Genomic DNA, 14,118 nt, shown 5'->3' on the forward strand with positions numbered 1-14,118 from the left:
TTTTCCTGATCAGGAATTACTTGATCCTTACTGTGAGACAATAGTAGAAGCTTCATTTCCCAGTATTAAAATTCTTTGTCTTGACGGGAACAAAATTAACCAAAAGAAATTGAACAAGAGGAAAAAAATAAAGATTCCAAGAAAATTCCAAGACTCTTATATCCCCAATGAGCATCTGGCCTATTAAGTCATCCCAAACAATTGTATATTGTGTACATAAGTCAGTATTTCATTAGAAATTGCAAGCTGACAGTTTGCTGAATCTGCTACATTATTGAATTCGTGATTTCAACAGCACAGGAGGTGGTGCTAAGCAGAGACCAAACATTTCCCCTAGGAGAGGCAGGAGGGAAAGGGGAACTAGATTGGAGAAGCATTATAGGGCTAACGTAATCTTTGCCAGCTGATGCAAAGTAATAATAGTTGAAATGTGTGGTAGTCTCCATCCTGTTGATCACATTTGCTATATGCCTTGGGGAGAAGATAAAGGGGTTCTTATCTTGTTTTTTCTAAAATAAATGCTGAATTACCTCTCAAGAAAACCCTAAAAATTGTAAACAGACACATTTCCTATCATTTTCACATTTAGTCTGCTATTTGATTAGATTGATTAAATTGATAAACGTACATATTATATTCTAATCATTTGCTCCAAAAAGACACTGAGTAAATAGAGGGTACATGAAAAGTAACACTGCATCACCATTTTTATCCTGTTGTGAGGAAGATTGCATAATTTATGAGTCATTAATTCACAGATTAATGAAGAAAGCCTTTTTCAAAAGAATGATTAGATCATTTGAGGCCACTCCACCCATTGTACCACTACTAGCTCTGTCTTACACATAAACACCTTTTTTTCATTTAAATAGTTATTTACTTCTGTTAAAAATTACATAGCTTCTACTTTCACAAATGTTTCTAGCAGGGCATTCCATGTCCTAACAAACCTCTACGTGAAAAAGAAACACTGCTAATCTCTTGCTTTGGGGGTGATGTTAAATTTGTGCCCTCCAGTTATCAACTCACTAGCCAGTGGAGTCCAATGGTCGATGCGATGCGTCTAATGTGTGGGTAAAAAGATTTAGCATGCTTTGTGCTTTTGTGTGCAAGGTTGCTTCTCATTATCAGCCCACACTGCTTGCTAGCAGCAATGTGAAACAGAGAGCCAAATATGCAAATCCCTCCCCGTCAGGACACAGCTTCTCCAACAGCAAGTCCTCAGCTGTGCCTCCTCATGGTGACACACCGAAACTGGGTCCCTCGCAGCCCCAGGCTAAAGTTTCAGAGGAATTCAGATGAGGTTTGGCCCCCAGACATGCACTGCACAGGCCCATTGGTATGAGGACATGCCCTAGCACTCATGAACTCCCAGCTATGGGTGAATAGCTCCATTGATTTGTGGATACCCTTGGAGAGTTGAAGGCTCAGGGAATAAACCCTGACAAAAAATCTGGATTGGAGACCAAAGGTGGATTGATATCTAAATATGTCATCTTTCCAACATATCCTGCAACCAAGCAGGTGCCAAATGTAATACTGCATTCCTTTGGACTCGATCAGCAGCCCAGCATCCCCATAAATTTTGTATAGGCTTGCACCCTGAAGAGGACACTCCAGTTTTGCTGCACAGCACCGGAGACAAGCTATGACTGATAAGCCCAACTATTGGCATAGAGAACGGTGCTATAGGTTGCCTCCGATGGTGAGGGGGAACATCTTGACCCACTGGGTCAGCCACTGCCCTCCCAAGTCAGGCAGCCTCCAACTAGTAAGGTGCTGAACCTCCATGGTCCATCTGCTTCAGTGGGTGCATGGAGCTTAGAGTCTCTGCTCAACAAATGGACAAAATTCACTGCATCAGGGAAACAAACAAAATAAGCAAGAAAGAAGATGCCAACTCTGGGAGTGGCAAGCTGAAATGTCAGGACCATGCGCTGACAGATGACTTGTAGTTGGTCAATAATGCATGCAAGACTACTGCGATTAACATGGAGTTTTTAGGCTGAACGTCAACATAGCATCCATACATGAGACCAGGTTCGTTGAGGGTGGATCACTGAATGGAAAACATTATACATTCACCTGGCAGGGAAAGAATTCAGATGAAATGTGTGAGCAAGGTATAGGCTTCATTGTAAGAAACTCACTGTTTTCAATGATAGAACACCCCCCACCCCCCAACAAATGGTTCAGAACATGTTTCCTCCATTTGCTTCTCAATTTAAACGGGCCCTGTTAACCTCATGAGTATCTATGCTCCAATGCTGAGCTCCACTACAGAGGTGAAAGACTAGTTCCATGAGGAGCTTGACACTGCTATAAGCAGAATCCATAAGTCAGAACGCTTTTACCTACTGGAGGATTTCAATGCAAGAGTGAGCACGAATCATGAGGCATGACCCTCCTGCTTCAGAAGCCATGGCCTGGGAAAGATAAATGAGAACGGACTTATTTGAGCATTTTGTAATTAACATCTTCTTTCAAAGCAAGCCATGTCACAAGATGACCTGGAGACATCCAAGATCAGGGCATTGGCACAAGTTGGATTTGATCTTCACCAGACATGACTCTCTGAACAGCATTCAGCAACCACGGTGCTGTCTGTGATGCAGATCACTCCCTAGTGTGCTCTAGGGTGAGAATGCAAGCCTTGAAGTGTTTTCATTCAAAGCAGAAATGCCATCCACATATTAACGTCAGCCATACTTCTTACCCAGATAAAAAGCACCAGTTCCCTAACTTGAATGAACAGGCACTCTCTGGAATTCCCACAGAGTGCAGAAGTGAAATGGAACATACTTCGAGACACCATCTACAATACTGTACTCTCAATAAATGGGAAGCAAGAGTGGAAAAATGCTGACTAGTTCGATGCTAACATCACTGCAATGGAACCAGTCACTGAAGCCAAGTGGTCCACATTCATTAATTACAAGAGGGACCAGCGCAAGAAAACTTTGAATGCAATATGAGCTGCTCAAAGTAAAGTGCAACAGACTGCCTCAATAACTACTGGTTCCAAATTTGCCAGAATGCCCAGATATTCTTTGACACAGAATGTCAGGGGCATGTATGAAGGAATCAAAAAGGCAACAGGTCCATCAGCAAAGAAAATGGCTTCACTGAAAATAAAGGCAGGGGAGGTTATCGCTGATTGCAATAAACAGCTGGAGAGATGGGTGGAACACTACTTTGAATTGTGTTCCAAGGAGAGCACTGTTACTGAGGAAGCTTTAGACACCATTGAAAGCCTGCCAGTTGCGGCAGAGGTGGATAGTGAACCCACAGTGCAGGAGTTTAGCAAAGCTTAACATGGGCAAAGCTCCAGGTGCTGCTGCTATAGCGCCTGAACACATCATGCACAGGAAACCAGCACTGCTGCAGAATCTGCACAATCTTCTCCGTCTCTGCTGGAGGGAGGAGGCAGTGCCCTAGGATATACATGATGCAAAGATAGTAAGCCTGTACATGAACACGGACAACTGCAGCAACTGCAACAACTATCGAGGAAATGCCCTGCTGAGCACCGTGGGAAAAGTATTTGCCCATGTTACCCTTGTCTAATTGCAGATCTTGGCTAAAGACATCTATCCTGAATCCCAGTGGGGTTTCAGAACTAGAAGATCTAGCGTTGATGAGATCTTCTCAGTCCGGCAGTTGCAAGAGAGTTATCATGAACAAAGGAGACCACCATATATTGTCTTCACTGATCCTATCAAGACATTCGACCACATGACCAGATATAGTCTACTTAAGCTGCTGGAGAAAACTGGCTGCTTGCTGAAGCTGTTCAATGTGATCTCTTCTTTCCATGACAGCAACAGCTACAATGTAGCAACTCTGGAACTCTTTGAGATCAGTGGTGGGGTCAAACAGAGTTGTGTTCTGGCATTTATACTCTTTGGCAAAATCTTCTCTTTGTGCTGACATATGTCTTCAGGTTATCTACAGAGGGTGTCTACTTACATACCATAACTGATGGGAAGCTGTTCAGCCTTGCTCGCCTGAGATCCAAGACAGGATTGTGTGCCAAGTCTTCATTAGAAAGTTGCTCCACGCTGATGATGCCACACTAACATTTCATTCTGAGGGACGCATGCAGTGGCAAATGGACAGACCCTCTCATGCCTTTAAAGAGTCTGGATGACCATCAACAAGGAAGACAAATGTCATAGTCCAGGATGTTGCTATCATCAATCAGCATTGGAAGCGTGACGCTGGAAGTTGTTGATTGCTTCACATATCTAGACTCCATATTCACCATCAATCTGTCACTTGATGTAGAAATTTACAGATGCATCGCAAAAGCTGCAGCTGTTATGTTCAAGCTGAGTGAGAGTGTGTGGAACAACAGTAACCTGACAGAGAACACTAAACTGCAAGTCTACCAAGCCTGTATTCTCAGTGCGCTTCTCTGCAGTGGTGAGACCTGGATAACGTATGCTAGACAGGAGAAAAGGCTGAACAGTTTCCACCTTTGCTATCTGAAACATATCTTCGGCATCTCTTGGCAGGACAAGATCACCAACTTAGAGGTCATGAAGCGTGTTAATTCCATCAACATACATATTGTTAAACCAACGACATTTGCACTGGCTCAGCCATGTTCATTAGATGGATGACAGCCCAATAGCCAAAGACCTTTAGTATGCTGAACTGGCCACTGGGTCACCATCTCCTGGATGCCCATACTTCCACTACAAGGACAATTACAAGTGAGACATGAAGATGGTGGCTTGATGGCCAGACTTCTGAGGCTGTTTGGAAGGGTTTTGGAAGAGGTGAGCAGAAACGGAATGCTCAGCTGGCCAAGAAGCAAGTCCAGAGAAAACAGAAGCTAGCAAGTCTTGTACCTTCTCAGCCATTATCTTCCTCTGCAGCGTATGCATAGACTGCCATGTCAGAATGGTGCTCCTGAGCCACACCACGCAATGCTTAATAGGGTTGCCAAAGTTCTTTAACCAACTTTTTTTTTGAAACAGAGGCTTGCCTTTTATAAGTGAACTATGTGTGTGTGCGCTTGTGCGTGCACGCATGAGGTTGTGTGTGGAGGTTGGCATATGCATATGTCTCAACCTTTAAGCCACTATGCCTTTCAAAATTTCATTTAATAGATATGTTCTCTCCTTATTCTTCCTTTCAAAATGCATCAACTCATATCTCCGCTTTAAGTTTCATGCAACATGTGTCTGCCAACCTGTTAGTCTGTCTGCACTCCTCGAGTTGCTCAATGTCTTCCTTAGTGAACCATGTTCTCTTATTTGCAAGCTTTCATATTGTGCATATTACATCTCCACAAACTTTCACACTGGTTAATTGTGTATGTGGTTGCTAACAGTGTATAGGCTTCAGATGAAAAGGAATTAGAGGGTAAGGGATACTTACACCAGTTGCATAGATGCATTTCAGACACTACTGTAAGGTCACACCTTCAGATCTTAATTTCATATACACAGACACACAATGGACATACAAATGGAGAGTGTGCTTTAATACTTGCCAAGGTCACAACTGCCAAGGCAGTTTCATGTCTGATGATGACGACCATTTATGATTTCCCAATCTATGTAGTAGCCATTGTCAATAGGAACATCCTTTCAAAAACATTGCTCAGCAGCAGATTAGTTCCAGTTATGTTCTACTTGACCACTTAATACTAAGGATTAAACATAAGGATTTATTTGTGGCACAGGTGGTACTCACTAAGAGGCTTGTACAAAGTGAAAGCTCATTATCGTCCTAAACCAAGAAACAAAACACACAATCAAGTAATGCATCCAAATCAATTTACCTACCTGCTCATGGATGTCAACCACCACAGCATTCTGCTGTGGAGGGTGTGCGGCGGGGTGGAGCATGCGAGGAGATACATTCGGAGGGTGAAATGCTCTGGGCTCCTCTGCAGCTGGCTGTTGTCCATAAGGATGATGGTGGTAGTTTTCGTCTTGGCTCACAGAACTATGTCTAGTCAGTCTTTCTCGTCTCCCACGTTGACGCCTAACAGGAGGACTGTACAAAAGCAGATCAGAACACTTAACAGTACAAACATTTATAGTGCAGGGGAGTTGGACAATATCTGTTTTTGATCAACAGCTTCATTGCTTGGCCCAGATAAGCTACAATATAGGTTTCAACTAGTGATTTATCGTGTATTGCATGATCTTAAATTTAAAAATTACAAATTTGATAATGTAATTTGATTCATACTGTCAAACTTTCTAATGTAAATAAAGCCAATGCCAGGTAAAGTATCATAAACAGAATATTTATTCAATGTTTAAATCTCAGAAACATTTGCAAAAAAATTAGTCTTACAAAATCAATAAATAGTTACTAGGAACATATGAGCAAGAGTCGGCCATTCGGCCACTAGAGTCTGCTCCATCATTGATCTAGATTGCGGCTGATCTTCTACCTCAATGCCATTTTCCTGCACTATCCCTATATCCCTTGGTCACTTTAATATTTGAAAATCTGTCGATCTCATGCTGTATACTCGGCATCAGGGCTGAGATTCCAGCTGTTGCTCATTTCAGCAAAGGCTGACGTAAGCAAAACCGATGTTTCACCACTTTATTTTTTACTCTACTCCTTTTACTACTACAATTAACAAATACAGTCATTTTTATCCCCTAAGTGCACTGGAATATGTTATTTTTATCATGTTGCTAAAACAAGGTGTTTATTTTTAGCTGAACCAGCATCAGCTTCATCATATGATTTGCCCTGTGAAGAATGTTTAGCTATTGAAAAAAATACTAGCATTGTTCATTGCATGAAGCAAACCACATTGTGAAACTTACAACTTCAACTAAAAATGCACACTGCATTATGAAAGAATAACACCTTCCCACCACACTTTTATTGACTTTTAACAGAAGCCATAATTTATCCTTGTTCTCTGAAGTACACCTCCACATAAACCTAATATAGCTGAACCTCTGCTTCCTTGTAATATCCAAAACATCAGGTGTATAAAATTCCTCTTTGCCTCTATTAATGTGCTTGCCAGAGTTTTAGCATTAGGTTCCTTTATGATCAGCTGCGACAAAGTGGTTAATCCATTCATTTTGAACCAGTTAAGCAGTGCTCTAAGAAAAGCACTTAGTAGGATTTTAGGCTATAAAAAGGTAGTGTACATCGAATAGCATTTGCTTCCAATTCTGGTTCCAAAGAACCCTGTTAATATTAGAAAACGTTTTCTTCAAATCCCTTGAGTATAGAGAGTTTTTCTTCCTTCTGCTTTATAGAACTGACATCCTACTTATCTTTGAAGATGAACAATACCAATTAGAATTAGTGAAATGTATTGAAGCAACCTTTTTCATTGGTATCCTTTGGACTAACAATTGTAATACCTTTTTTAGAAAAAAGGCACCACAGGGCTCAAACAGCAACTTCAGTTTGAAACGTTCCAAACGGGTGTAATTCCATAAAGTGCACTACAATAAAATTTTCACTTCAGGAGCCAATAGAGTTTAAACAAACACTTATGAAATTACAAAACATTGACACCTCCTTAACGGCCATCTGATTTGCAACTATTTACCTTCTTCTGTTTCGTGCAGGTGTATTGCATCTTTCCCCTGAGAAATGATGTTGATTTGGTCGAGCTGAGGGAGGTCGCCTATTGGATGTCATCTCCCATGGTCGCATTGGTGGCGATGGGGCAGGAGATGCCGCTGTATATTCAAAAAACGAATGAGAAAGGCGTTGGCGCTTAGGACTTGGGCTTTCTTCACTCTGCATTGTCACAAGAAAAAATAACTCATTAATAATATTCTTTCCCATAAAGACATACAATATAGATCCCTTTCTAATCTTCAGAATATGGCACTGCTCTGATACAGAGTTGGTTTGCCCTGATATTTAAGGGAAGATGGGAAAGGAGGGGTGAACCATTAGCAGTTGGGAAATCTGAAAATTTCAGAAACATGGCAGCCTCACTAAAGTTAACTGCAAAAATTCATCAGAATTTTTAAAATTCTATCAGGTAAGAAAACCTGTGTTACAACTGAAAAGATTGGGGGACATTAAGGAACAAAAATAATTCTTTCACAGGTTTGAATCGACTGATAGGAATAGCAAATGCACGAAGAATGCTAAAGCAGGATATGATTTGGCTCAGCATTCCTGTTATTGTTTAGTGAACAGATCATAGCTTAAGTATGCTAATCAAAAGTAATACTGGTTAGCAGTTTCTTCTTCCAAATAAAAGGTGTGGCTATGGGTACCCACATGGGCCTCAGCTATGCCTGTCTCTTTATGGGATATGTGGAACATTCCTTGTTCCAGTCCTACTCAGGCCCCCCTCCCACAACTCTTTCTCTGGTACACTGATGACTGTTTCGGTGCCGCTTCATGCTCTCATCTGGACCTGGAAAAATTTATTAATTTTGCTTCCAATTTCCACCCTGCCATCACTTTCACATGGTCCATCACTGGCATTTCCCTTCCCTTCCCTTCCTTGACCTCTTTGTCTCAGTTTCTGGTGATAGGCTGTCCACCAATATTCATTACAAGCCCACCGACTCCCACAGCTACCTCGACTACAATTCCTCACACCCAGCTTCCTGTAAGGACTCCATCCCATTCTCTCAGTTCCTTTGCTTCCGTCGCATCTGTTCCGATGATGCCACTTTCCAAAACAGTGCTTCTGACAAGTCTTCTCACTTTCCAAAACAGTGCTTCTGACATGTCTTCCTTCTTCCTTAACCAAAGTTTCCCATCCATGATGGTTGACAGGACCACCTCCTGCGGCTCTGCCCTCACACCTTCCTCTCCCTCCCAGAACGATGATAGGGTCCCCCTTGTCCTCACTTTTCACCCCACCAGCCTCTACATTCAAAGGATCATCCTCCACCATATCCAGCATGATGTCATCACCAAACACATCTTCCCTTCACCCCCACTGTCGGCATTCCATACGGACCGTGCCCTCAGGGACACCCTGGTCCACTCCTTCATCACCCCCAACACCTCAATCCCCTCCCACGGCATCTTCCCATGCAATCGCAGAAGGTGCAACACCTGCCACTTTACTTCCCCCCTCCTCACCGTACAAGAGCCCAAACACTCCTTTCAACTGAAGCAGCACTTCATCTGCAAGTCCCTCAATTTGGTCTACTGCATTCGCTGCTCCCAATATGGTCTCCTCTACGTTGGAGAGACCAAATGCAGACTTTGCAGAACACCTTTGGTATGTCCGTAAGCATGACCCAGATCTTTGTCGCTTGTCATTTGAACACACCACCCCGCTCTCATGCCCACATGTCCAACTGTGGCCTGCTGCAATATTCCAGTGAAGCTCAACGCAAACTGCAGGAAAGCACCTCATCTTCCGATTAGACCCTTTGCAGCCTTCCAGACTTAACATTGAGTTCAACAACTTCAAATCATGAACTCTCTCCTCCATCCTCACCCCTTTTTGATCCCCCTTTTTCAAATATTTATCTTTTAATTTTTATATAGATATATTTTTTCCACCTATTATTATTTTTTTTTACAATTTATTTCCATTCATTGTTTCATCCCCACCTTTTAGCCTATTCCGATCTTTTTTCCTCACACTCTCCCTTCCCCCCACCCCACTCCCACTAGGGCCATCTGTCACTTGCTCATTCTGCTTTCTATTCTTAATGTCACCATTAGCACCTCCCTTAGCCAGTATCACCATCAACACCCCTTTGACCTTTTGTTTATGAAATCTTTTGCAATCTCACCTTTGCCTCCACAAATCACTGGCTTCACCTGTCCCAACCCCCTTAAACAGTAGATATGTCACCATATTTTTGCTTCTCTTTAGTTCTGAAGAAGAGTCGCACAGACTCAAAACCTTAACTCTGCCTTTCTCTCCACAGATGCTGTCAGACCTGCTGAGTTCTTCTAGCAATTTCTGTCTTTGTTTCAGATTTCCAGCATCCGCAGTTATTTTGCTTTTATATCAGCAGTTTCCATTTGTTTTGCCAAAACTGTTGCACAGCGTTCACCATTATTTTGTGCTTTATTGGGATGAAGGAGGCCAAACTGTACTTATTCAGCAACATTTTCCAACTAGCAAGTGGCAATTGATAGCTTACCCTCATACACAGCTTTATTCCCTCCACAAAGTTTGTGCCAAGTAAAGTGGCACTTAGTCACTTCAAACATATGCAATGCACTGCCTGACAGGCTTTTTAAACTCTGCAACAATCCCAACTGCCATAAGATATTGTTTAACCACATGCATGTGCTAGCTTTCCTCACTTTTCTTCCCAATTTATGCTTGGCAGCTCCAAAACATCTTTCAAACACCAATCCTCCTTGAAATTGCTCTGAATGTTTGACTGCATTACACAACTTTTACTTACAAACAAAAACAGAATTACCTGGAAAAACTCAGCAGGTCTGGCAGCATCTGCTGAGACCTGCTGAGTTTTTCCAGGTAATTCTGTTTTTGTTTTGGATTTCCAGCATCTGCAGTTTTTTTGTTTTTTTACTTACAAACCTCAGTTTACAAAATAAACTATTATACAAGGCTTAAGAAACACATGGCATGTTACTCTTCTTTTCTGATTCATTCATCTTCAGCTACATTTAGGAAGGGTTGATGGGGGGAGAGGTTTAGGGGGTGGGGGAGCTCTTTTGCTCCTCCTTGCCCACCAGCAATACTGGAAAAGCACTTATCTGCTGGATCTGGCAGATTCCATTTCTTTTTGCTGCCAGGTACCTGAGCCCTAGGAAAATTGTGCTGGTGGCATTAAATTTAAGTTTCTGCCAAAGTCTGAAGCATGGAGCCTCATTTAAATACAATAATTATTGACCTAACCCTCAAAAGCGAGTTATTCATCAACCCCAAACCCATCCAAGTTGAACCAGAAGCAGGAGCGTTTGCGGTTGGTTGGGTTTCCAATTTTTAACAATTTAACCTTCCTTTCCCCCAACATCTTGCCCATCCAGAGGGAATTAAAATTACCCCCCCCCCCACCAAACAAACTACTGGCAGATACTGGAAAGTTGAAATTAAAATAAAAAATGCTTAAAATACTCAGCTGGTCCAGCAGCATCTGTGCAGAGAGAAATAAGAATTAACATTTCAGGTCAATGACCTTTCATCTGAACTGGAAAAAAAAATTAGAAATGTAACAGCCCTTTGGACACACCAATGAATTCAACAACTTCACATGTGTGGAATTTGCACGTTCTCCCAATGTCTGCGTGGGTTTCCGCCGAGTGATCCAGTTTCCTCCCACCATCCAAAGGCGTGCTGGGTAGGTGGACTGGTTATGATAAATTGTCCCCCAGTGTGTGTGTCTGTGTGCGCGGGTGTGAGTGTGTGCCCTGTGATAGACTGGTGTCCCGTCCTGGGTGTACCCTGCCTAGCGCCCACTAACTCCGACTCTCCGCGACCCTGAATTGGATGAAGTGGTTCTGGAAAAGTGAGTGAACATTGCTCAAATTTTTAATTGCTGATAATTTTAACCTGTCCTATTACTACACTGTAACCACTCCTGTTATAAATATGAAATCCGAAAATACCAGTTGTCTGGAATCTTTTTGAGCAGGCCCATGCAACTTAGACTCATCACTCGCAGTGCTGTAACAAATCACAAAATAGTGAATGTGATAGCCTTTATGATTATTCTAGTGCCCTGCTTCTACTGCTGTACAGTATAACATCTAAATTACAGCTTCTAGGAGGGGAAGGAGTAAAAGCTACTGATGGTAAGAGTAACGGCCTTTGGCTGTTTCAGTGGGAAGACTGCAGAAGAGAGAGACAAGATGGATGAGAGCAAGAAAACTGACTAGTTAGGTAGGAATTAATATTGTGGTTAAGCATTCTAATGTTATTCCCTAATCCAGAAAATTCCAAAAACAAGAAATGCCCTGATCCCAAGTATTCCAGATGGGAGAAGTTACAGTGTAATCCTTTTTGCTGTGCACAGTCATTTCTTTAATCATTTCTGCATCCCTCCCCCACCATATCAGACTTTCCCTTGTGTTCTTTTCATCCTCCCCCAACTTTCCCCGCCTTTGTGCTTGCTTAAAACCTGTTGTTACATCTCTAACTTTTTCCAATTCTGATGAAAAGCTATTCACCTAAACCAACAGTCAAAATATTCTGGTCAGCGGTGAGGTTGAGGCACACGCTGCCGACCGCAATTCAAACTGCGTCCATATCTTTTTTGCACTGGAGCTTAGGGGACTTGCTATCTCGTCCCGGCTACAGGATGCAACCATTCGTGAAGGGAGCAATGAGGGGTAATGGTGAGGTGCAGAAGTGCCAAGGCCATGCCCCCTTTAATGTCCAGAAGGGGTGGAGGAATGTGAGGTGGATTTGAGGCAGGGTGGCGGGAGGTGTCAGCAGTGGGAGTTTTTATCAAGTTTACTTTTAGCATTTCAAGGCCTTTCCAATATAGCTTCTGCTGTTGATCATTTCCAACTCAGGTCCTATGCCTGTGATGAACAGGTGTTAATATTCTGGACTAAATTTCCAGGGCATCTAGCCCAAGCCTACAATGTGGGGTCAGAATCAGAGCCATCCATGGAGAGGTCCGAGCAGCATATCTCTTCCCATTGGAAGTTTGATGTTCACGTGCAAGTACCATGCATGTGTTGGGATTTTTTCTGGTTCCCGAAGCACACCAGCAGCAGGCATCCCAAGGTTCTCCACTACTTCAATGTTGCTCCTGCTGCAAAATGAACTATTTGTACAAAAACAGCCACTGTACACTTGATTCAGTTTTGCAGTAATATATTAAATGCATGTAACCAAAAACAGTTACTGATGCTTTAATATTAACTTCTCTTACAATAATAAGGCCATTTTGACCACAAAAAAGTAAATTAAACAGAACCATTCGTGCAGTTGTAATAATTTTGCCATTTTGTGGGAAAGCAGTTCTATACTAAATCTGGGCTAATATTCCATCAACGTTAATACATATCCAAAAGTTTAAAAACATTCTTTGATACCATATCTTTGTTTTATTTTGGTTTTCAGGGGCTCCTTGAAAGTAAAACAGATCTTAAGATTTAAGTTAGGAAACAAACTGTTCTTGAAGCAAGCATTTGTCATACGTCTCTATTAAAGGATATTAAAGAAACGAGAGACTCGGTGCTGAACAGGCAGCCAAGAATCCAACAATTAAACAGTTTTTCTTCAATAACCATCTCCTCTCCCCAAAATAAAACCCTGCCATCCTCCTTCAGTAGATGATATTAAAGCAAACTCAAGGCCTGGAAGGACAGGGTCTTCTGGATTGACTGGACTCCCAATTTTTGGAACAAATCAAAACATTTCTTTGTATAAAAGAAATCTGCACAATGACAGCCAGAGAGCTTGTAAACAGACAGACACTTCTATAGTAGAAACATTTAAAGAAAATCCTAAGGGTAACAAAAAAACTGGATTTTTCCCACAATGTAATTTATTGGACAAATGTTATAAAGGAAGGATTTAACCTTTCTGTTTTGGTTATTGTGTTCAGCAGTAGTTTGTAAACTTGAAACCCAGGCCCAGGAGGATGACTTTGGAAGAAAAATAAAGATTTTTTTTAAGTTGAGAAATCATACAGCTTATTTTCTTTATATATATATAAAACTGTCAAAGTGGGCAATGTTGCCTGTTGCCCACACCCTCTCTCTCTTGCCCTGAGAGGTCTTCTAACCCCAATCCTCCCTCTCCTTCCTCAGTGTCTATCTCTTTCACTCATCTTCTCTCTCCCTCCCTCTCACATTCCCTCTCTCTCACAGACACAAGAACTGCTTTACCTGCACTGGGTCCACTCTATCATCTAGACCTCTCTCTCTCTCCTTCGGATCCGCCGATGGCAATGCTAAGATCCCAATTCTCTTCTCTTTCAGACTGAAATAGGAGGGCTATTGTAACTGGAGAAAGGTGAGGGGTGGGGAGGAGTTGAGACTGTTTTTATTTATAAATTATTTAACAAAGACACACCACAGTGCATCCTCCCCAGCAGCTGCAGGAATATCCCCCTTTCCCCTCAATAAAATCTCAAAGCATTTTAAAAAATTAACAATTCTAAAGGGAGGAACAAAAATGTAAACTATCCATTAACTCCAAGTTCTGAGGTTCTGATCTGAACAGAATTGTTTCCGTCTCTCTCTCTCCAA

General features: G+C 42.0%; 1 protein-coding gene across 3 annotated transcripts in view; it reads right to left on the reverse strand.

Moving 5' to 3' along the window:
* LOC121277054 (E3 ubiquitin-protein ligase RNF38) overlaps positions 1 to 14,118 on the reverse strand; it is a 232,357-nt gene that overhangs the window by 70,421 nt on the left and 147,818 nt on the right. For all 3 annotated transcript variants that reach the window (XM_041185980.1, XM_041185983.1, XM_041185981.1), the window contains 2 exons: positions 7,553 to 7,746; positions 5,799 to 6,012 (listed from right to left, as the gene is read on the reverse strand). In XM_041185980.1, the coding sequence (XP_041041914.1) occupies positions 5,799 to 6,012; positions 7,553 to 7,746 (408 nt within the window). The remainder of the gene's footprint in view (positions 1 to 5,798; positions 6,013 to 7,552; positions 7,747 to 14,118) is intronic.

Source organism: Carcharodon carcharias, chromosome 4 (genome assembly GCF_017639515.1).
Source record: "Carcharodon carcharias isolate sCarCar2 chromosome 4, sCarCar2.pri, whole genome shotgun sequence".
Taxonomy (NCBI): Eukaryota; Metazoa; Chordata; class Chondrichthyes; order Lamniformes; family Lamnidae; genus Carcharodon; species Carcharodon carcharias.